The following is a 24,529-nucleotide window of genomic DNA, read 5'->3' on the forward strand; positions in this document are numbered from 1 at the left end:
ACCAGCAATTAAATTAAGCAGTGCATTTAGCTATGAACTTTAAATGAAATCAGCTTCTATTATAGTCAGTCATTGCTGGAATTTCAAGTAAGGGTTTTTATGTCTTGGGGCCATTTATGCAGATCTGAGTAGATTCAAACATTTAGTCATAAGTGTATTGACTTTGTGCATCTCTTGAAAATTGCAGTGAATGGCCTGGTACTAGAGTCCTAAGGCAAAGAATGAAGGAAGGCTGCTTGCCTCTGCCTCCTGTCAGTTGGGATTGGGTGGCCTGTTTGTCGCTGCTCTCTCTCACTCCTTTGCTAATGTGCTCTCATTACTCTTTCATTTCCCATCTTCCATCATTCTATGCCTGAAAGCCTTTCTTATGAAGAATATCATGGTTATTTTACTTTCTGATAGGTTCTTGTCTTTCCACCTACAGCTTGTGCGCATTGCTAAAGTGCTGGGGACAGAAGACTTGTATGACTACATTGATAAATATAACATTGAACTAGATCCACGCTTTAATGATATTTTGGGCAGGTGAGTAATGCTGCTGAGGTTTTTTTGAAAAACCCTGACTTCTTTATTCTGTTATGCAGAACCCTGAGTCACAATCATTCAGTCATTTTAGGAGAAGAGGTTGAATATTAAATGGCTTTCCCTTTTCATCTTGCTAGACCAGTCCACACCAACGGGCTGTGCAGTTGAAAGCAGAGAAGCTGAACTTTCCAGTGTAATCATTAGTAGAAGGAGTGGTGCAGCTTGGAATTTGTCAGTATTTCTCTGCCTCCAGCAGATGGTCCCGTTTGGACTAGTACTGCAGAATTTTTCTTGTCAAGCCATGGATGTAGTTTATTAATGTTGACTCTCTGGCATTCGTCTATGGACCTTTGCCCAGGTTGAACAGAAGGGATCCAGACCCTTAGAAACCTTGAGACATTAGCCTGTTGGTTTTTGCCTGGTGAGGTAGGCTGTCTGGCTGGCAGGGGTGCCAAGGTGTCTCTGCCAGCAAGAGTGTGTCTCCAATTTCTTTATTGTTATATTTCTTTACTGATGGGACCCTCCTCCTTTCCTTGGGGGCTTCTGCAGATAAAAGGTTATCATAACTTCCCAGTCTGTGACAGCTAATCTAATCCTATGGTTAAATGGTTTTTATTAATGACAATTCAACAAACAGAATAACAACATTAAATGTACAATTACAAGGGTGTCATCCCAATTTCACCAAGTTTCCAAGTTTATTAGGTTTTTATATACCACCTATCAAGATTATCTAAGCGGTTTTACAATCAGGTACTCAAATATTTTTCCCTACCTGTCCCGGTGGGCTCACAATCTATCTAGCATACCTGAGGCTATGGAGGACTGAGTGACTTGCCCAGGGTCACAAGGAGCAGCGCGGGGTTTGAACTGTAGCTGTAGCTTCAACCACTGCGCCACACACTCCTCCAGGTAAGCAAGCCCCACCCTTCCCCACAGTTCCCTAATCAAAACACAGCACAGATGTGATACAATAAAGGCAAATAGAAAGCAACAATAAACAAGAGGTGGACAAAGGTAACCATCACATATTGAGAAGGAAACTCAAACTTGCCCCCCCTCCCCACTACAAAGAAAGAAAAAGGAACAGAAAAGCAAAAGAAAGAGAGAGAAAGAGAAAAAAAAAACCTTAAGACACAGACCAATGTCCCTGGGCCGTCCATTGAAAGAGCACTCTGATATAATTATAAGAAATTGAAGATCTCACTTCTGGGACGTGGGGCAAGAGCCTGGATATAAGAGTTCCAAATTTGATGAAAACACTTCTTGTATTTCAGGCTAGTTTGAGCTGATTTATGTGCCAATAGCTTCAAATAGTGTAAGCAATTTTGCCAGCTCCAATAAGAACGGGGAGGGGGCCCCAAGTGGTCCAAACCGATAGAATCTCTCTTTCTTGCCCAACACTCCCAGCTTTCTAATGAACTGCCAGGAGCCCCAAACAGGAAGTCGAAACGCCTCATATTTATTAAACAACAAGCCCGCTGCTGAAAGTGTCATGGAGCAGTGAAACAAACACTCAGCCAACTTCAAAATCGCACCCAAAAAATTTTTACTCTCGGGTACAACCCAAACGCATGAAGAAAGGAGTTGGTCTGCTGAACATTTTTGACAGATAGAAGAGTTGGCATAGCCCGAATGAAATAGCTGCACCTGTGTAAAATACGCTTGATGTATAGTAGGAATTAGCATTCCCGCAAGTTAGCACTCTCAGAAATCCATTTAATCAATGCAAGAAGGTCAATTGAATCAGTTGGCATCCCCGACTCCCAACGGGATTGCAATGCATCTTTGTCCATCTGCCCCAGCAACCGATGGAGATCCTTGTATGACTCGGAGATCGTAAATCCGTCCTCTAAATAAGGCTCCAAAAGTTCCTGTAGTTTAACCTCAATTGGAAATTGTAGATCAGCACGAGTCAGGGACCCCACATAATGTTGAAGTTGTTTGTATGCTAAGAAATCTCCCACTACCAAATTAGTGTTGTCGCACGGAGGCCCATGGCATCAGAGAGCCCTCCTCTCTCAACACATGAGCCAGCAGGGTAAAATCGTGTAGCAACAGGCTGCGAAAACTGGCATTATCTACTCCCAGAGGGAATTGCAGATTCTCGAAAATAGTCAAAAACACAAATGAATGAAAAATATATATACTTCTAGTGAGGAAGCGTGAAATAATCAAATCAAAATAATAAAAAACAGCACGCTAACTTCAGAAATAGAAAATATTTTAACTAGTATACTTGATTTTTACAAAGGAAGATAGTGCTCAGAGACATGGAGGAAAAAGGGGAACAAATTCCCCCCCCCAAAAAAAAATTAAAAAACAACCTCACCACCCAAACATTTCAGTACTTTCCAATTCACAACAGATGGTATTTTTTTAGTGTACTGTAATGAAATGAAGTTAAAAACTCTTATCTTTAGTTATAATTGTTTGGCCTGGACATGCCACGTTTCAAATCTTAAGCTAAACTAAACCTTAGGCTTATAAACCGCATCTTCTCCATAACAGTAGAGCTAGGCACGGTTTACAAGAAAATTAGAAAGGAGAATGGATACAGTATGGATTTGGAATAGTATGGACAGGAGCGGAATTTACAACTTTGAAAATAGCCAAGTTTTCAGATGTTTTCGAAATGTTTGGAAAGAACCCAGATCGTGCAGATGAATAGGAAAATCATTCCACAGCTCATTAATTTTGAAAAATAAAGACTTCCCTAATTTGCCAATGTAGGTAACACCTTTCAGCGTAGGAAAGGGCAATTTAAATTTTTGAGTAGATCTAGTAATGTCAGATCTTACAGAATTCCAAGACAGGGGAATTAAAGGTGGAAGGATGCCATGCAAGATCTTAAATGTTAAGCAGGCACATTTAAAATAAACCCTGGAAATTATAGGAAGCCAATGAAGTTTATGCAGGAGCGGAGAGACATGATCAAATTTACTTTTTGCAAAGATCAGCCTAGCAGCAGTATTCTGGATCAGTTGAAGTCTCTGAAAGCTTTTCTTGGTCACCTAAATAGACCGAATTACAATAATCCAGCCTCAAAAGGATGATCGCTTGAACAAGGACAGCAAAGTGTTGATGATGGAAACAGGATCTCACTTTCCTCAACATATGGAGACAAAAAAAACATTTTTTACCAGAGAATTAAGATGGTCAGTGAATGAAAGTGTTGAATCTATAATGACACCCAGAACTTTACTTGAGAATTCAATCTGCAGTGAAGATCCTGAACACACAAGCACTCCAAAAACAAAACTGCCAAAATAATTTCAAAAGACATTACTAAAAGGCAGAAATAATCAAAAGGTTTGCAAGGAGAACTCAAAGGAGATCACTTGAAGCAACTCAGATGAAAAGAAAATAGTAAGTGTAATGGGGCATTCTCAGACCATACCAAGCTTAGTCGGGCCGGTCACTTTGAGATTACCAAAGAAGTGTATCTCCAAATCGAGGGAACACTCTTCTTCAAGGTCTTCTTCCTCGGAGTGTATAGCCACACCAGTCACACCAGCTCCATTGGTCTTGGTGCCGGCTTTGCAGAATATGTTGGCAACTATTCTGCATCAGGAGTTTGGTAACATGCTTGCCAAATTGACTCCTGCCTCGACCCTGTTTCCTGCAGTCCAGCCTGAGCACTCAGCAGTATTACAAGGAGTCGAGTCCTAGAGAGTGCCTCGAGTGCAGTCTGAATGCTCTATACAAGGAGCCGAGTTATTGAGAGTATCTCGACCTCCAGCTTAGAGTCCTACCTCACAACACAAGGTATTACCTTCTTTGAGGCATGTGTAAAGGTCGCCCCATCATTCCTCATTGAGGCTGGATCGGGATCGTTCATTACCTTGTTCTCCGAGTTTTCTTCAGCACCATTCGAGGCACAGTTCATCCTCATACCACCATCTGTCGAGGCATTCGTCGAGACTGAGGTCCTCTTCTCGAGAATGGATCTGTAGATCTCGTTCATCAAGACTCTTCGAGGCCACTAACTCCCTTGTCGGGGCAGTCTGCAGTAGAGCCTCGTGTTCAGCAGGTGCATGGCTCTCGTCAGTTGAGTTCTTCTCCTGCGAGGTCTACTTCAAAATATCTAACTTCCAAGCCTGTTATTACTTCTCCAGCTGCTTCCTCAAAAAGAAAGCGCTCTGCTTTACCCGCTCATTCCAGGAATGGACATTCCTCTACATCTTTGCTTATGAATTTGGATCTTAGGTACCAGTATTCCAGAGAGGCTTCACCTTCTTTCTCTTCAGTGAGGGAAACTCCGAGGGGCTCTCATTCGCCTTCACCTCTGATCTGGTGTCGTTTACTAAGTTACTCATTCGCCTTCACCTCTGATCCAGTTTCCTTTACTAAGTTCCTGTGTCAAATGAGTAAAGATCTCAACATTGTCTTGGAGTCTGACTCAGAATACTCTAAGGAGTATTTGGAAGAACTGGGTATGCCTAAACCTCCTAGGGATTCTCTCAAATTACCCATGAATGGCATCCTTCGTCAAACTTTCAAAAGAAATCTGGATACTCCATATTCTATTCCTGCAGTGCCAGCAAAATTAGAATCTTGTTATAAGATGGTACATTGTAAAGTATTTGAGAAGTCTCAACTGTCCCATCAGTCTCTTCTAGTGGAGTCTTATTTAAAAAGATCCAGTCCTTCTAAGGTTTATGCCACAGTCCCCCCAGGTCGAGAGGGACGGACTATGGACAAGTTTGGCCGCCGTCTATATCAAAATTCTATGATGACGAATCAGATTTTGAATTATAATTTTATGTTCACATCCTATCTGGGTGAACACCATGCCTACTTTCTTCAAGTACCTACCAAAACATCGTCTTTCAGTTTCAACACATGCATCAAACTCTGGGCCAACTGCGCATGCATATGGCTCAGGCTTTATATGATGCTTTTGAAATGTCCTTCAGAGTCACTACGTTCTCGGTGGCCATGCGTCGTCTAGCCTGGTTACGCACCATGGATATGGATCCAAACCTGCAAGATGACTGGCCAACATTCCATGTCAGGGAACTGAACTGTTTGACTCCATTGAGGCAGCTGCAAAGCGCTTGTCTAACCATGAGAAATCATTTGCCTCTATAGTTAGGCCAAAGCCAAAGCCTTCCACTGCTAATAGTTATAGGCCTCCTCCATCTTACCAGAGGCCAGTTATCCTCAGAAGTCAGCACCTTATTCAAGGCCGCCTCCTAAGAAACAAAAGCAACGTCAGGGTAAACCTCAGACTCCTGCTGCAGCCAAGTCCACTCAGCCTTTTTGACCATCTAACACAGAGCATAATATCGATCTTTCTGCTTCCCCTCTTCCCATCGGAGGTCGTCTCCATCATTTTTATCAACGATGGGAAATAATCACATCCGACCTCTGGGTGCTCATAATAATCAGGGAGGGTTACTCTCTTCAATTCCTTCAGGTTCCACCAGATCTCCCCCCTCCCCCCCCCAAGAGAGTATCTTTCCAATTCGTCGCAGACCACCATTCTTCTCCAGGAAGCTCAAGCTCTGCTTATTCTCCGTGCCATCGAGGAAGCTCCTCTGGAACAGCAAAGCACGGTGTTTTACTCCCGTTACTTCATTGTTCCAAAGAAGATAGGGGGTTCTGTGGCCTATATTGGATCTGAGCTCTCAACAAATTTCTCGTCAAAGAAAAGTTTTGGATGCTGTCTCTGGCGTCCTTGTATCCCCTTCTGAATCACAATGATTGGTTATGCTCTCTGGATCTCAAAGAGGCTTATACTCACATTCCCATTCATATACAGCCTCTCGTAAGTTTCTCAGATTTTGGGTGGGAAATCATCATTTTCAGTACTTTCGGCCTGGCATCATCTTCCAGAGTTTTCACTAAGTGCCTGGTCGTAGTAGCAGCAGCTCTGCGCAGCCATGGTCTTCAGGTTTTCCCTTACCTGGACGACTGGCTTATCAAAGATTCAACATCTCAGGGGGTTATTGTAGCGAGTCAGTGGGACTATTTGGTTCCTACAAAGTTTGGGGTTCAAAATAAACTTCTCCAAATCTCACCTGCAACCCTCTCAGACTCTGCAGTTCATTGGAGCAGTACTGGACACTGTCAAGCTGAGAGCATTCCTTCTACTACAGCATCAGGAGATTCTGGTACATCTGTGTCACAAGGTGTCTACCCTACCTTCACTTTCGGCAAGACATATGATGGTTCTTCTAGATCACATGGCCTCTACAGTTCACGTGACTCCTTTTGCCAGACTTCACCTTTTGCCTGGCTTCTCAGTGGACACAAGACCCCCCTCTCTCAACACATTACGATGACTCCTTTGTTGCGATAGTCTCTTCACTGGTGGATGCTCTCTTCCAGAGTGTCCAGAAGTTTATTGTTTCAGATGCCCTCTCATTATAAGGTCCTCATGACAGATTCCTCGACCTATGCTTGGGGGGGGGCTCATCTTGATGGTCTCCGTACTCAAGGGCATTGGTCCATCACAGACCGTCAGTATCATATAAATCTGTTGGAACTCAGAGCGATTCTCAAAGCTTTTCAGCATCTTCTTCATGATCAAGTGATCCTCATTCGTACAATCAAGTAGCCATGTACTCCATCAGAAGAGGGTATAAGTCTAGCTGACCTCTACTCAGGTGTTGCGAATGCCACCCTACATTGTTCTCTGTGATCCAGTTTCGCTGGATGTTGGGAGGTGATCGTTGTCCTCTTCATTCCTCCCACAATTCAAGGTATCCTCAGATTCATGTGCAATGGCTCCACCTCACAAAAAAAAAAAAATTAATAGACGAAAGCGCCAATGTCGCCAGGGATTGGGTGTGACTTCCTCCCTCGCAGTCTGTCTTCTACGGTTTTGTCAGGAGTGAACTTAACTTTCATCGGACATTTGTTAGTCCTCCTTTGTCCGTATCCAGCTTGGTTTCTGGACTGCGGCACGTCGACTGCAACAGAGTACATGGTCTTCAATATTTTGTAACGTCTCCTAGTCTTTGGGATGCTGGAGCTTGTTCCAGACCTCGAATGGGAGCTTAGGTGGATACTCTTGATACTTCCTCATGCCAGAAAGTCTGGATCTGCCATCGGTCACCCACTTCTTGTGAATTCCCTTTTTCTGAATGAACAATGGAGTACATGGTGCTAGCTGTCTCCAGGGGAGTTTCCAGAATCCTTTGATGTCGCAGAGGTTTTCCTCCATATTTCCATCTGCCCAGAGCACCACAGGTTTCTGTGTTTCCATGTTCTGCAACAGCATTTCCAGTGTGCAGCTCTTCCCCTTGGACCTTCCAACAACTCCCGCACTTTCATCAAAGTGCTTGTAGTTGAGGCGGCTTTCCACCTGCAGGAGGTCCATGCCCACCCTTCCTGGGAGAGTGGGTGACCTGGATTCCATCTCTTGGATACAAAGGTGCGGTGGAGATGGTAGTGTCTCTGCTTGCAGGCGTTGGTGAGTTCAGGAAGAAACGCTTAGCGTCCTCCCAGTCCTTAGAGTTTCTGGGGCTTCTCTTTGTTTCCAGACAGGGTCATGTGGACAGAACTTTCATCAACAGATTAGAATTTTCTTGGACTATCCGGCTCTCTCGGCCTAGTTTTGTCTGCAGGCTCTGGGGTCTCGGGCTGCCTCCTTGGAGGCGATCCCCTGGGCTGGAGAGCCCATGCGCCCTTGAAGGGAGTCCCTCATAAGAACATAAGAATTGCTGCTGCTGGGTCAGACCAGTGGTCCATCATGCCCAGCAGTCCGCTCACACGGTGGCCCTCTGGTTAAAGACCAGTGCCATAACTGAGACTAGCCCTACCTGCGCACGTTCTTGTTCAGCAGGAACTTGTCTAACTTTGTCTTGAATCCTTGGAGGTGTTTTCCCCTATGATAGACCCTGAAAGAGCGTTCCAGTTTTCTACCACTCTCTGGGTGAAGAACTTCCTTACGTTCGTACAGAATCTATCCCCTTTCAACTTTAGAGTGCCCTCTCGTTCTCCATACCTTGGAGAGAGTGAACAACCTGTCCTTATCTACTAAATCTGTCCCTTTCAGTACCTTGAATGTTTCGATCATGTCACCTCTCAATCTCCTCTGTTCGAGGGAGAAGAGGCCCAGTTTCACTAATCTTTCGCTGTACGGCAACTCCTCCAGCCCCTTAACCATCTTAGTGGCTCTTCTCTGGACCCTTTCGAGTAGTACCATGTCCTTCTATATGTACGGTGACCAGTGCTGGACGTAATACTCCAGGTAAGGGCGTACCATGGCCCGGTACAGCGGCATGATAACCTTCTCCGATCTGTTCATGATCCCCTTATCATTCCTAGCATTCTGTTCGCCCTTTTCGCCGCCACCGCACATTGTGCGGAAGGCTTCATCGACTTGTCGATCAGAACTCCCAAGTCCCTTTCCTGAGAGATCTCTCCAAGTACCACCCTGGACATCCTGTATTCGTGCATGAGATTTTTGTTACGATATGTATCACTTATCCACGTTGAACCTGATTTGCCATGTCGATGCCCATTCCTCGAGCCTGATTATATCATGTTGTAGATCTTTGCAATCCCCCTGCGTCTTCACTACTCTGAATAACTTCATATCATCCATGAATTTAATCACCTCGCTCGTCGTACCCATGTCCAGATCATTTTCAAAGATATTGAAGAGCATGGGTCCAAGCACCGAGCCCTGCGGTACCCCACTGGTGACGCTCTTCCAGTCCGAGTATTGTCCATTTACCCCCCACTCTCTCTTTCCTATGCTCCAGCCAGTTTTTAATCCACGTGAGTATTTCACCCTCGATTCCATGGCTCGTAATTTTCTGAAGGTAATCGTTCATGCGGAACCTTGTCAAACGCCTTCTGAAAATCCAGATATACAATGTCAACAGGGTCGCCCTTCTCTATCTGCCTGTTTACTCTCTCGAAGAAGTGCAAACAAGATGTTCGTCAAACAAGATCTGTCTTTGCTGAAACCGTGCTGACTGGTCCTCATCAGATTGTGTCCGTCAAGGTGATCAATGAGGCGGTCCTTTATCAGCGCCTGTACCATCTTTCTCCTTTCTTGGTGATCTCTGCTGAGTTTCTCCCTTTTTTATTCATAAGGTCTTGTTCTTACATTCATTTCAGAAAATTACTAAAATTGATATTATTCACAAGATTTCTAGAGAATTAGAAAAGGTTAATGTCTAATCTGAAGATCACTAGGATTGTCCAGTATTTTTACATTTTGTGGACTGCATCAGTCCGAGAGGTTTGGCAGTCTAGAAATGTAATAGACTTCTCCCTCTGTATTCGCGGTTTCAGCAATCGCGGTTTCGATTATTTGGGGTTTTTAGCTTGCTGGCTTCTCCTCCCAAATTACATCAGCTTGCATGGAGAAATCGCTGATTCCAAGCGTTTACAGAGAAAAGTCGCTGATTCCTAGCACTTTCTTCACCGTGTTTTGCCTCTCCTTCAGGAGTGTGTGACGCAGTGGTTGGAGCTACAGCCTCAGCACCCCGGGGTTGTGGGTTCAAACCCCACGCTGCTCCCTGTGACCCTGGGCAAGTCACTTAATCCTCCATAGCCCCAGATACGTTAGATAGATTGTGAGCCCACCAGGAGAGATAGGGAAAATGCTTGAGTGTCTGATTGTAAAATCGCTTAGATAACCTTGATGGGTGGTATATAAAAACCTAATAAACTTGAAACAGGCCAGTTCTCCCATATGTTATTCGCGGTTTCATCATATTCACGATAGTTTTTAATTGAAAATAGCAAATAACATATGAAAAAGTTATTTGCGGTTTTTCTGTATTCACGGGTCTGTTAATCCCCTATCACAGCGAATACAGAGGGAGAAGTGTATAATGCCACTCCCCTGCTTGGAGCCAGCTAGCAGCAATTTAAGCTGGTGGCTTCAGGTGGTGGCTTTCGGCCAGGGCTGGCTGCTTCGGTTTTCCGAATGGATGGTTCTTATGATGCATGCCAGCTTGTTGGGTTGCGGGCTCACTTCAGGGCTTGCTCCATTCAGGAGCAGTGGACTCCTGGTCCGCAACGTTGGTTGACCAATCATCTGGAACTTCAACAGAAAGACCAGAAGTGCAAATTTCTTCAACGCCTTGCAGTGGCATATGAATATCTTGAGGGAGCTCTATTATTCTCTCTCTTTCTCGGGCCAGAAAGATCGGTAGCGTTCCACTGGGCGGAAGCACATCTTCTGTCTTTCTCAGTGGCCCACAGGGCCGGAGGCGACAATGTTTCAGCTGTCTTCCTCGGCTGACAGTTCCTGGCCTCAGGAGCATGGTCCCTTTCACAGGAGGCTTTCTGTCTGATCTTACAAGAGCTGGGGTTTACCCCAGAGGGTCTTGGCTTTGGCAGAGATCTCGAAGGCCGGGTGCTTTTTCGGTCGACAACGTACGAGGAAGCTGGAGCCAGATGCCTTGATTTGGCCCTGGCTGGCTCATGAGTGCTTGTATGATGATCCCTCCATTACTACTACTAATCACTTATATAGCGATAAAGGCGTATGCAGCGCTGTACATTTTGACATTTATAGACGGTCCCTGCTTGGAAGAGCTTAATAATAATAACAATTTAAATACTGCAGGACCCTAAAGTTCTATGTGGTTTACAATGATTAAAAGGTATTACAGATCGAGTGGAATAAACAAAGTTCAGAGTTAGTGAATAACAGTTCTAAAGATAATTGTTGATGAATAAGATTGTATAGAGCAGTTACCTAAGTACTTCAGGAACAGATGTGTTTTTAGGCGTTTCCTGAATTCCCTATAAGTAGTACCGTATTTTCGCGGATATAACGCGCGCGTTATACGTGATTTTACGTACCGCGCATACTCCTCGCGCGTTATATGCCTGAGCGCGGTATACAAAAGTTTTTAAACATAGTTCCCACCCCGCCCGACGCCCGATTCACCCCCCCAGCAGGACCGCTCGCACCCCCACCCCGAACGACCGCTCGCACGCGCTCCCACCCGCACCCGCATCCACGATCGGAGCAAGAGGGAGCCCAAGCCCTCTTGCCCGGCCGACTCCCCGACGTCCGATACATCCCCCCCCCCGGCAGGAACACTCGCACCCTCACCCCGAAGGACCGCCGACTCCCCAACAATATCGGGCCAGGAGGGAGCCCAAACCCTCCTGGCCACGGCGACCCCCTAACCCCACCCCGCACTACATTACGGGCAGGAGGGATCCCAGGCCCTCCTGCCCTCGACGCAAACCCCCTCCCCCCAACGACCGCCCCCCCCCAAGACCCTCCGCCCGTCCCCCAGCCGACCCGCGCCCCCCCCTGGCCGACCCCCACGACACCCCCACCCGCCTTCCCCGTACTTTGTGTAGTTGGGCCAGAAGGGAGCCCAAACCCTCCTGGCCACGGCGACCCCCTAACCCCACCCCGCACTACATTACGGGCAGGAGGGATCCCAGGCCCTCCTGCCCTCGACGCAAACCCCCCTCCCTCCAACGACCGCCCCCCCCCCCAAGAACCTCCGACCGACCCGCGACCCCCCTGGCCGACCCCCCCACCCCCCTTCCCCGTACCTTTGGAAGTTGGCCGGACAGACGGGAGCCAAACCCGCCTGTCCGGCAGGCAGCCAACGAAGGAATGAGGCCGGATTGGCCCATCCGTCCTAAAGCTCCGCCTACTGGTGGGGCCTAAGGCGCGTGGGCCAATCAGAATAGGCCCTGGAGCCTTAGGTCCCACCTGGGGGCGCGGCCTGAGGCACATGGGCCAAACCCGACCATGTGTCTCAGGCCGCGCCCCCAGGTGGGACCTAAGGCTCCAGGGCCTATTCTGATTGGCCCACGCGCCTTAGGCCCCACCAGTAGGCGGAGCTTTAGGACGGATGGGCCAATCCGGCCTCATTCCTTCGTTGGCTGCCTGCCGGACAGGCGGGTTTGGCTCCCGTCTGTCCGGCCAACTTCCAAAGGTACGGGGAAGGGGGGTGGGGGGGTCGGCCAGGGGGGTCGCGGGTCGGTCGGAGGTTCTTGGGGGGGGGCGGTCGTTGGAGGGAGGGGGGTTTGCGTCGAGGGCAGGAGGGCCTGGGATCCCTCCTGCCCGTAATGTAGTGCGGGGTGGGGTTAGGGGGTCGCCGTGGCCAGGAGGGTTTGGGCTCCCTTCTGGCCCAACTACACAAAGTACGGGGAAGGCGGGTGGGGGTGTCGTGGGGGTCGGCCAGGGGGGTCGCGGGTCGGCTGGGGGACGGGCGGAGGTTCTTGGGGGGGGGGCGGTCGTTGGGGGGAGGGGGTTTGCGTCGAGGGCAGGAGGGCCTGGGATCCCTCCTGCCCGTAATGTAGTGCGGGGTGGGGTTAGGGGGTCGCCGTGGCCAGGAGGATTTGGGCTCCCTCCTGGCCCAATATTGTCGGGGAGTCGGCGGTCCTTCGGGGTGGGGGTGCGAGTGGTCCTGCCGAGGGGGGAGAAGAATCGGACGTCGAGGGGGGGCATCAGGCTTTCAGGATGGGGACAGGACTTCAAGGGGGGACAGGCAGATCTTCAAGGGGGACAGGCAGACCTTCAAGGGGGACAGGACTTCAAGGGGGGACAGGCAGACCTTCAAGGGGGGACAGGCAGACCTTCAAGGGGGGACAGGACTTCAAGGGGGACAGGCACGGAGAGGCGGGGCAGTGCACCGAAAGTCAGGGCGGGTGAACGGTGAGTCGGGGCAACCAGAGGAGAGTCGGGGCAGTGCACCGAAAGTCAGGGTGAGTCGGGGCAACCAGATGAGAGTCGGGGAGGGCGAAAGGAGAGTCGGGGTGGCCAGAGGAGAGTCGGGGAGAGCGAAAGGAGAGTCGGGGTGGCCAGAGGAGAGTCGGGCAGCATGCGCGTTATATGCCTGAGCGCGGTATAGAAAAGTTTTTGTACATATCATCGTGATTTCTGCGCGCTATACCCCTGTGCGCGTTTTACAATGGTGCGCGTTATATCCGCGAAAATACGGTAGGCATGAGCAGTTGTTCCAGGTCTTTAACCCATAGAAACATAGAAGATGACGGCAGAAAAGGGCTACAGCCCATCAAGTCTGCCCACTCTGCTTACCCACCCCCTGTCTATGCCCTAATGACCCAATTTCCTTATATTGACCCTCGTAGGGATCCCACATGGGTATCCCATTTATTCTTAAAGTCTGGCACGCTGTCTGCCTCGATCACCTGCACTGGAAGCTTGTTCCAATGATCAACCACTCTCTCTGTGAAGAAATACTTTCTGGTGTCGCCATGAAATTTTCCGCCCCTGAGTTTGAGCGGGTGCCCTCTTGTGGCCGAGGGTCCCTTGAGAAAGAAAATATCATGTTCCACTTCGACACGTCCCATGAGGTACTTAAATGTTTCGATCATGTCTCCCCTCTCCCTACGTTCCTCGAGAGTGTAGAGCTGCAATTTGTTCAGTCTCTCTTCGTACGAGAGACCCTTGAGCCCCGAGATCATCCTGGTGGCCGTCCGCTGAACCGATTCAATTCTGCGCACATCTTTACTGTAATGTGGCCTCCAGAATTACACACAGTACTCCAGATGAGGTCTCACCATGGCCCTGTACAACGGCATTATGACTTCAGGCTTTCGGCTGACGAAACTTCTATTGATACAACCCAATATCTGCCTTGCCTTAGATGAAGCCTTCTCCACTTGATTGGCAGTTTTCATGTCTGCACTGATGATTACTCCTAAATCTCGTTCTGCTGAAGTCCTAGTTAAAGTTTCTCCGTTCAAGAAGTACGTCCTGAATGGATTTCCTCTTCCGAGGTGCATGACCTTACATTTCTTAACATTGAAGCCTAGCTGCCAGGTTGAGGACCAACTTTCCAATGTAAGCAGGTCCTGCGCCATATAATTCTGTAAACTGCATTCACTTACTATATTACATAGTTTGGCGTCATCGGCGAATAGTGTTATTTTACCTTGAAGTCCTTGAGTCAGATCCCCTATGAATATGTTGAAAAGGAGTGGACCCAGGACCGAGCCCTGCGGCACTCCACTGGTCACCTCCGATGTTTTAGAGAGGGTACCATTAACCACCACCCTCTGAAGTCTGCCACTCAGCCAATCATTGACCCATGCAGTTAGTGTCTCTCCTAACCCCATCGATTCCATCTTGCTTAGCAGCCTGCGGTGTGGGACACTGTCAAAAGCTTTACTGAAGTCCAGGTACACGACGTCCAAAGACTCTCCCAAGTCCAACTTTCTTGTTACCCAGTCAAAGAAGCTGATGAGATTGGATTGGCAGGACCTACCCTTGGTGAATCCATGCTGACTGGGATCCCGAAGATTCCCTTCATTCAAGATCGTGTCCAATTTGCTTTTCATTAGTGTTTCCATGAGTTTGCACACTATTGATGTGAGACTCACCGGTCTATAATTCGCAGCCTCTGCCCTGCAACCCTTTTTATGCAGAGGAACGACATTAGCTAATTTCCAGTCCAGGGGAACTTTCCCCTTACTTAGGGAGAGATTGAATAGCTCAGCCAACAGTTTCACCAGGACATCGCTCAATTCTCTGAGCACTCTTGGGTGCAAAATGTCTGGTCCCATGGCTTTGTTCACCTTGAGTCTTGCCAGTTCACTGTAAACTTCATCTGGTGTGAACTCAAAATTCTGAAACGGGTCTTCTGTGCTTTGTGTTGCCTTCAACTGCGGACCGTGTCCCGGTGCCTCACAGGTGAAGACTGAGCAGAAGTATTCATTCAGTAGTTCGGCTTTATCGGAATCTGCTTCCATGTAACTTCCGTCCGGTCTTCTAAGGCGTACTATCCCGCCTGTGGGAGTTCAGGCTGTCTGATTTTCCTTTTTGTTCTAACTGCTGCACCTTGCCGTAGTAGGGCGTCCCAAGTTCTCGATCGCTCAATGGATTCGAATAGCCATTTCTGTGATATACATCGCCCTTGGCACGCAGCTGCCGATTTTGCTTAAAGCACTCTTGAAGAGAAGTGTGGATGTGTTGTGGCCAGAATCTCTTACGATTCATCCTAATGAACTTTGTATCGCAGCTACTTGGGTTTTTTGAGGAGAGGTGTAACTGCGGCATGTTTGAAGACATCAGGAACGGTTGCACTGGAGAGTGAAAGGTTGAGGATATGACAGAAAGGATGACGGTGGGAGTGATGGTGCTGAGTAGGTGGGTAGGAATCTGATCAGAAGAGCAGGTAGCGGGTTTGGAGGAGGAGAGAATGTGTTTCCTCTTCAGTGATTTCAGTAAAGAAGGAAAAGGTGGCAGGGGGTTAGATTACATGACATAAATTCTTATATACGTCAACTACCTTGTGGTTAACAGCTAATAATAAAAACAGTTTATATACCGCAGGACCATGAAGTTCTATGCGGTTTACAATGATCGAGGGGAATAAACAAAGTTCAGAGTTAGTGAATAACAGTTCTAAAGATCATTTGTTATGGACTAAGATTGTATAGGTCAGTTACCTAAGTACTTCAGGAACAGATGTGTATTTAGGCGTTTCCTGAATTCCCCATAGGCATGAGCAGCTAAGAGATACTATATGTAGTATGATCATAATAAATTAAAATATTTGCCAAACAAGTATGTTTTCAATGATTTTCTAAAGACTAGGTAAGCGGTTGAGATTGATATATAAGTACTAATGTGTTGATACCACATAGCTGCCAAATATGCCAAAGTTTTACTAAGAAATCGTTTGTAAACGCATCTCTTTACAGATGGAAAATCTAAAAGTCATATCACATACAAGTGTTTTCTAGTAGAAAAATTGAAGCAATTTAAAAGATAGCTGGGTAAAGTCCATTAAAACATACACAACCAAATCTGAAAACTATTCTAGCTTCTATTGTCAACCAATGCAGTCTATAATAATACTGTGACACGTGATCTGATCTTTTCAATCCGAAAATCAGTCATACTGCAGTAGGTTTGAATGATCTGCATCCTTTTTACATTTTCTTAGAAATCGACATATAGAGAATATTACAGTAATCAATGTACTGAGAATGAGGGACTATACTAGCAATCTGAATGAGAGAAAATCAAAGTATGGCTTAATTGTTCTTAATTTCCATAATAGGAAGATCTTCATAAGCACCTGACCTTTATTTAATTCACCTAAGTTTGTTTCCTGTCCCCTTTCCGCTCCTTCCCCCCACCCTTTCCCCTCCCTTTCCTCAAGTCACCTAGAGCCTGTTTAGGTGTGCGTGACACACAAAGATTAGATTAGATTAGGAAGTGAGATTTTTTTTAACCAGAGAAGTAATAAGGAAATTGAAAGACAATTTACGATCAAGGTAGATTCCCAAGATTTTTATAGTTGGCAAGATGGAATAAATAGTGCTGTTTAAATTTGAGTCCTCCTTGATTGTATCAGATGCGGGACGCAAGAAAAAATTTGGTCTTATCTGGGTTGAGGTAAGGTTGTCAGGAGGAACAGATGGAAGGGGATGAGGGGAGGTAACCTGGTTGAGAGCTCAAGGTGAATCTTCTGAACCCTGTTGTAGAAGAACTCAGCCATATTCTGGGAGAAAGTGAAGGGGGGATTCAAGGTGAGGGCACTTTGAGTAGAAAATTTAGTGTGGCAAAGAGAAAGCAAGGGTTAGAGCTAAGAGAGTTAGTTAAACTGGCATAGTAGTCTTGCTTGACAAGTGAGAGGGCAGACTGGAAGGATGACAGTAGGAATTTGAAGTGTATGAAGTCGGCATGTGTTCGGGATTTAAGCCAAATAAGTTCAGAAAATTGAGCGCAGGTAGCATATACTGGAGAGCTGGGGTTTGGCGCACCTCACAGGATGTGAAATGGGAGGTGGAAGGCTATTTAGACAGAGGAGAGAACGGTGTTATAGGAGAAGACTGCTTCATTGACAGACTTGTATGACATAGTAGTTGAAGTGAAAGATGAGACAGTGGTAGAGAAGGTGCCAGGGTCAATAGCCTAAAGGTTCCTAAACATATTGGTAGTGGTTGACTGGTCTGGAGGGGGGAGAGGGTGTTGAATTGGTGGTGGGCAGGAGTGGGCATCCCTCCTGCCATCCTTGAAGTTAAGTGTGGAAGTTGTCAGAGAGGGGGACCCCGACGGAGGCAGGAGGGAGTAGGCATCCCTCCTGCCATCGTTGAATTTAAAGTTGGGGGTTCTCAGGAGATTGGGGGTGTCTGCGGGGGACCCTGGTGGCAGGAGGGAGTGGGCATCCCTTCTGCCGTACTTCAATTTAAAGTTGTGTTGGGGGCGGGGGGGGGGGGTGTTGTTTTGGGGGGTGGTCTGAGTTGTCGAGCCTTACTTTCCTGAGCCAATTGGCACTCAGGCCATGACAGTAAAGTAAGGCTATGACAGCTCAAACCCTACCAGAAAATTTTGCCCACAAATTTGGCACAAGATTAGGGAATCATCTGGCGGCAATAGAGAATTGCCTGGAGTACACCATTAAATATTAATGAGTTCATTTTAATATTAATGACTTTATTGTGCTACATTTGCATGGCAGAGTCTGAGACTACTAGGAAGCTTAGAAAGACCACAATGAGCCGTTTTAATAATCAGCCATAAAACCGCTGGCACGCTTAAATTTAAAAGTAACTTGAAGGTCTTTCTTTTTAAAAACGCATTCGGTGTATAATAGTCCTTCTAAGGATGGTAATGAAAATCTGTTCCTTGCCATTTTTTAATCATTTTAGTTGATTTTACATTATTCTATACTATTTATATTTTGTTCCCCTTCCTTTTGTTTTGGTCCCTCTCCCCCTCTTTCTCTTTATACAAATTGTATTTCTGCTCTTTTGCCATCGGTAAGTTAATGTTTGTCAGTGCTTTTGATTTTGTAGCATTGTTTGTAATTTGTTTTTAATGTACGTTCTTATTATACTTTGTTTTATATTATGTAAAACCGCTTTGAATTTTAATAAGGCGGTATATAAAATTTTTAAATAAACCTGAAACCTTTAATGACCATCGTTAAGGGCACAGTAAATTTTCAGAATCCAGCCCCTAGTTCTTAGTGGAGCACATGAATTGGTGTGGGAGGTAATGGTGCTGCCATTCAGTTGTTTTTTTAAGTTGCATTTGGGAATTAAAATGCTATACTGTGTGTTAATGATTGCCCTTACACGGCCTTTGGTTCAGTAGTAAAATTTTGGGCTATTCTCTTTTTAGACATTCACGGAAGCGATGGGAGCGTTTTGTTCACAGTGAGAACCAGCACCTTGTGAGCACAGAGGCATTGGATTTCCTTGACAAGCTCTTGCGTTATGATCATCAAGCACGACTCGCAGCACGTGAAGCAATGGAGCACCCATATTTCTGTACGTATGGACATAAGAACTTAAGAATTGCCCTACTAGGAAAAACAAATGGTCCTTCTAGCCCAGTATCCTCTTTCCAGTCCAAGTCACAAGTACCTGGAAAAGTCCTGAAAATTGGCAAAATTCCATGTTATATTAAAATTTGTTATACCGCTCCAGCTTTCAATAGTTCTTAGTGTTTAACAAAATTATAAACAATTAAAGCAAGAAAGGAACTCCAGAAAAGATAAGACCTAATCCACTCATACAGAGTACCTATTAGAACAATAACTGCTTAACCTCAGGGATAAGACTTAGCTTTTTTCTATACCTGTCTTAGAACATAAGAGTTGTCATACTGGGACATACCGAAGAGCCATCAAGCCTAGTATCCTCTTTCCAAAAGTGGCCAACCCAGGTCCCAAGTACAGTAGACTCTTGGCTATCCGGCATCCATGGGGATTAATGCCGGATAACTGTAGTTTCTGGTTGATTGAAAGTTAGTGTAAAAAATAGTGTAGCTGCAGGCAGCCCTCCCTCCCACCAGCCCCCAAAGCAGCAGAGCCGGATCTGACAACCCTCTCCAGGTCCCGAGGCAGTAGTGTCAGCCAATCCTGACAAACCTCCCTCACTGAAGGAGCAGCAGCAGCCGGTAAACAGAATAAGCACCGTAAACAGGCTGCTTCAGGCCAGCTCTGGCAGGATCTTTCTTCTGCCTCATCGGAAGTGATGTGGCAGAGGAAAGGCCCTGCTGGGGCTGACTGGAAGCAGCCTCTTTATGGCAGCACTTCGGTTCACCGGTTGGCGCTGCTTCTGTTTACCAGCTGCTGCTTCTCCTTCAGTAAGGGAGGGAGGGTTTTTTTGAGGACTGGCTACTACCTCTGTTGCTTTGGGACAGAGAGGGGAGGTTGTCGGGATCCGCTGCCACTGCTGCTTCAAGACTGAGGAGGAAGGTTGTCAGGATTGGCTGCCATTGCTGCCTCAGACCCAGAGGGAAGCGGGGAGTTGTCAAGATGCCTGCCATTGTGTCTTTGAGGGAAGGAGATTTGTGGCTGCCTACTGCTTCGGGGCCTGGAGGGAAAGAGGGAGGGGAGTTGTTTGGAGATTGTCTGAGGAGTGCGAGAGAGACTTTTTTTTGGCCATCAATTTTTTTGCTAGTTAACATAACATAACATAGTAGATGACAGCAGATAAAGACCCGAATGGTCCATCCAGTCTGCCCAACCTGATTCAATTTAAATTTTTTTTTTTTTTCTTAGCTATTTCTGGGCAAGAATCCAAAGCTCTACCCGGTACTGTGCTTGGGTTCCAACTGCCGAAATCTCCGTTAAAACCTACTCCCGCCCATCTACACACTCCCAGCCACTGAAGCCCTCCCTAGCCCATCCCCCACAAAACGGCCATACACAGACACAGACCGTGCAACTCTGCCCAGTACTGGCCTTATTTATAATATTTAATATTATTTTCTGATTCTAGATCCTCTGTGTTCATCCCACGCTTCTTTGAACTCAGTCACAGTTTTACTCTCCACCACCTCTCTCGGGAGCGCATTCCAGGCATCCACCACCCTCTCCGTAAAGTAGAATTTCCTAACATTCATTGCCTTTGAATCTACCACCCCTCAACCTCAAATTATGTCCTCTAGTTTTACCATTTTCCTTTCTCTGGTAAAGATTTTGTTCTACGTTAATACCCTTCAAGTATTTGAACGTCTGAACTATATCTCCCCTGTCCCTCCTTTCCTCTAGGGTATACATATTCAGGGCTTCCAGTCTCTCCTCATACGTCTTCTGGTGCAAGCCTCCTATCATTTTCGTTGCCCTCCTCTGAACCGCTTCAAGTCTTCTTACGTCCTTCACCAGATACAGTTTCCAAAACTGCACACAATACTCCAAGTGGGGCTTTACCAATGACCTGAATAGGAGCATCAACACCTTCTTCCTTCTACTGGCTACGCCTCTCTTTATACAGCCCAGCATCCTTCTAGCAGCAGCCACTGCCTTGTCACACTGTTTTTTCGCCTTTAGATCTTCGGACACTATCACCCCCAAGGTCCCTCTCCCCGTCCGTGCATATCAGCTTCTCACCTCCCAGCATATATGGATCCTTCCGATTATTAATCCCAAAATGCATTACTCTGCATTTCTTTGCATTGAATTTTAGTTGACAGGCATTAGACCATTCCTCTAACTTTTGCAGATCCTTTTTCATATTTTCCACTCCCTCTTCGGTGTCTACTCTGTTACAAATCTTGGTATCATCTGCAAAAAGGCACACTTTTCCTTCTAACCCTTCAGCAATGTCACTCACAAACATATTGAATAGGATCGGCCCCAGCACTGAACCCTGAGGGACTCCACTACTCACCTTTCCTTCCTCCAAGCAACTTCCATTAACCACCACCCTCTGACGTCTATCCGACAGCCAGTTTCTAACCCAGTTCACCACTCTGGGTTCTAACTTCAGCCCTTCAAGTTTGTTCAACAGCCTCCTATGAGGAAGTGTATCAAAGGCTTTGCTGAAATCTAAGTAAATTACATCTAGCATATGTCCTCGATCCAGCTCTCTGGTCACCCTATCAAAAAAATCAATCAGTTTCGTTTGGCACGATTTACCTTTTGTAAAGCCATGTTGCCTCGGATCCTGTAACCCATTAGATTCAAGGAAGTACACTATCCTTTCTTTCAGCAACACTTCCATTATTTTTCCAACAACCGATGTGAGGCTCACCAGCCTGTAGTTTCCTGCTTCATCCCTGTGACCACTTTTGTGAATAAGGGACCACATTCGCACTCCTCCAATCCCCAGGAACCACTCCTGTCTCCAGAAATTTGTTGAACAAGTCTTTAATAGGACTCGCCAGAACCTCTCTGAGCTCCCTTAGTATCCTGGGATGGATCCTGTCTGGTCCAATTGCTTTTTCCACCCACCATCAGTTTTTCAAGTTGCTCATAAACACTCTCCTCCGTGAATGGCGCAGAATCTACTCCATTTTCTCGTGTAACTCTGCCAGACAATCTTGGTCCTTCTCCAGGATTTTCTTCTGTGAACACAGAACAGAAGTATTTGTTTAGCACATTTGCTGTTTCCTCATCACTCTCCACGGTTCGCAGCATCTTTTAGTTTAGCAATTCCATTTTTCATCTTCCTCCTTTCACTAATATATCTGAAAATTTTTTGGCTCCCTTTTTTACATTTTTAGCCATTTGTTCTTCCGCCTGTGCTTTCGCCAGACTTATATCTCTCTTGGCTTCTTTCAGTTTCACCCTGTAGTCCGCCTTCGTTCCTTCCTTCCCCCTCAGCGTCTGGAGGCGTTGGTAAATCTGAGCCGCCGGCTCTTGAGGATGACCTCCGTCTCGGCGCGACAAATGATGACGCTTCTGGGCCATATGGCCTCTACCGTCCATGTCACTCCGTTCGCCCGTCTTCATCTGCAGTTACCGCAGTGGACTTTGGCCTCACAATGGCGTCAGAACCGGGACCTGATCACCCGCCCCGTGACAGTGACTCCTTCTTTGCAAAGATCGCTCCGTTGGTGGGCCGACTCTTCGAATCTTTCCAAGGGTTTTCTCTTTCTCGCCCCTCCACACCACAAGGTCCTAACCACGGACTCGTCGGAGTATGCTTGGGGGGCTCATCTGGATGGTCTCCGCACTCAAGGAATGTGGTCAGCAGAGGATCGTCACTGCCACATCAACGTGCTGGAGCTTCGGGCCATTTACCTCGCTGCGGTGGCTTTTCAACATCTGCTTCACGACCGGGGTTCTCGTCCGCACGGACAACCAGGTGGCGATGTATTACGTAAACAAGCAGGGAGGGACGGGGTCATGGTCCCTCTGTCAGGAGGCTCTGCGTCTCTGGGAATGGGCGATCTCCCAAAACATCTTCCTTCGAGCGGTTTACATACTAGGGGAGTGGAACTGTCTGGCGGACAGGCTCAGCCGCACGAGTGGTCCCTGCACTCTCATGTCGTACGACAGGTGTTCGACAGGTGGGGGACTCCTCAGATAGATCTGTTCGCCTCCCCCGACAATCAAAAACTGCCTCTCTTCTGTTCAAGGATATACTCCCCGGAACGTCTCGAGGCCGATGCCTTCCTCCTCGATTGGGAGGGAAAATTCCTCTACGCGTTCCCGCTTTTTCCTCTGATTCTGCGGACGCTGGTTCATTTGAAAACGGTGAGGGCCACTCTGATCTTGATTGCTCCTCGGTGGCCTCGCCAGCCTTGGTTTTTCCTACTACTTCAACTCAGTGTCAGGGAACCTCTACTTCTGCCTGTGTTTCCCTCTCTGCTATCTCAGAGTCTGCTATCTCAGAGTTACATCCCAATCTTCAGTCTCTTCATCTGACTGCTTGGTTTCTTTCCCCCTGACTTCTCTCCCTGTATCTCAGTCGGTCAGGGAGGTGTTGGAGGCTTCTCGGAAAGTCTCGACTAGACTCTGCTATTCTCAGAAGTGGACTAGGTTTTCGTCCTGGTGTTCCTCTCACCGCCAGGATCCAGTGTCGGTCCCTGTGTCCTTGGTTCTGGAGTATTTGCTTCATTTATCTCATTCTGGCCTGAAGACCAATTCCATTCGTGTACATCTTAGTGCGATTGCTGCCTTTCATCAGCCCCTGGAGGGGAAGGCTCTTTCACTCCATCCCTTGGTTTCTCGTTTCATGAAGGGTCTTTTGAATGTTCATCCTCTTCTCAAACCTCCTCCTGTGGTTTGGGATCTTAATGTGGTTCTGGCTCAACTTATGAAACCTCCATTTGAGCCTCTGGATAAGTGTCATCTTAAGTTTCTCACTTGGAAAGTGATCTTCCTGCTCGCCCTCACTTCTGCTCGGAGAGTTAGTGAGCTGCAGGCTTTGGTGGCGGACCCACCTTTCACTGTATTCCATCATGACAAGGTGGTTCTCCGCACTCACCCTAAGTTTTTACCTAGGGTGGTGTCTGATTTTCATCTCAACCAGTCCATTGTTCTGCCTGTGTTATTTCCCAAGCCCCACTCTCATCCTGGAGAGGTGGCGCTTCACACTCTTGACTGTAAGAGAGCGTTGGCTTTTTATCTCAAACGCACTCAGTCTCATCGGACGGTTCCCCAATTGTTTTTGTCCTTTGTCTCCTCTCTCTCTCTACATTCCTCGAGTGAGTATAGCTGCAATTTATTCAGCCTTTCCTCATACGGGAGATCTTTGAGTCCAAGACCATCTTGGTGGCCATTCGTTGTACCGACTCAACTCTCAGCACATCTTTTTGGTAATGTGGTCTCCAGAATTGTACACAATATTCCAGATGAGGTCTCACCATGGATCTGTACAAAGGCATTATGACTTCGGGCTTCCGGCTGACAAAACTTCTACGGATACAACCCATCATTTGTCTTGCCTTCAATGAAGCCTTCTCCACTTGATTGGCAATCTTCATGTCTTCACTAATGATCACCCCTAAGTCACGTTCTGCTACAGTCCTTGCTAGGATCTCACCATTTAGGGTGTAAGTTCTGCACAGATTTCCGCTGCCAAGGTGCATGACTTTACATTTTTTAGCATTGAAGCTTAGCTGCCAGGTCAAGGACCACTGTTCCAATAGAAGTAGGTCCTGCATCATACTGTCGGGCAAAGTGCTCTTACTTACTATGTTGCATAGTTTGGCGTCATCGGCGAATAATTTGATTTTACCTTGAAGCCCCTGAGTCAGATCTCCTACAAATATGTTGAAGAGGATCGGGCCCAAGACCGAGCTCTGCAGCACTCCACTGGTCACCTCCAACATTTTGGAAGAGGTACCATTTACCACCACACTCTGAAGTCTACCACTTAGCCAATCATTGACCCA

The 24,529-nt window shown here is 46.9% G+C and overlaps 1 protein-coding gene across 3 annotated transcripts in view; it reads left to right on the top strand.

The window, feature by feature from the left end:
• Positions 1 to 24,529, top strand: part of LOC117355139 (casein kinase II subunit alpha) — a 247,635-nt gene that overhangs the window by 186,993 nt on the left and 36,113 nt on the right. For all 3 annotated transcript variants that reach the window (XM_033933254.1, XM_033933252.1, XM_033933253.1), the window contains 2 exons: positions 425 to 525; positions 18,578 to 18,726. In XM_033933254.1, coding sequence (XP_033789145.1) covers positions 425 to 525; positions 18,578 to 18,726 — 250 coding nt within the window. The remainder of the gene's footprint in view (positions 1 to 424; positions 526 to 18,577; positions 18,727 to 24,529) is intronic.

This window comes from Geotrypetes seraphini, chromosome 2 (assembly GCF_902459505.1).
Source record: "Geotrypetes seraphini chromosome 2, aGeoSer1.1, whole genome shotgun sequence".
Taxonomy (NCBI): domain Eukaryota; kingdom Metazoa; phylum Chordata; class Amphibia; order Gymnophiona; family Dermophiidae; genus Geotrypetes; species Geotrypetes seraphini.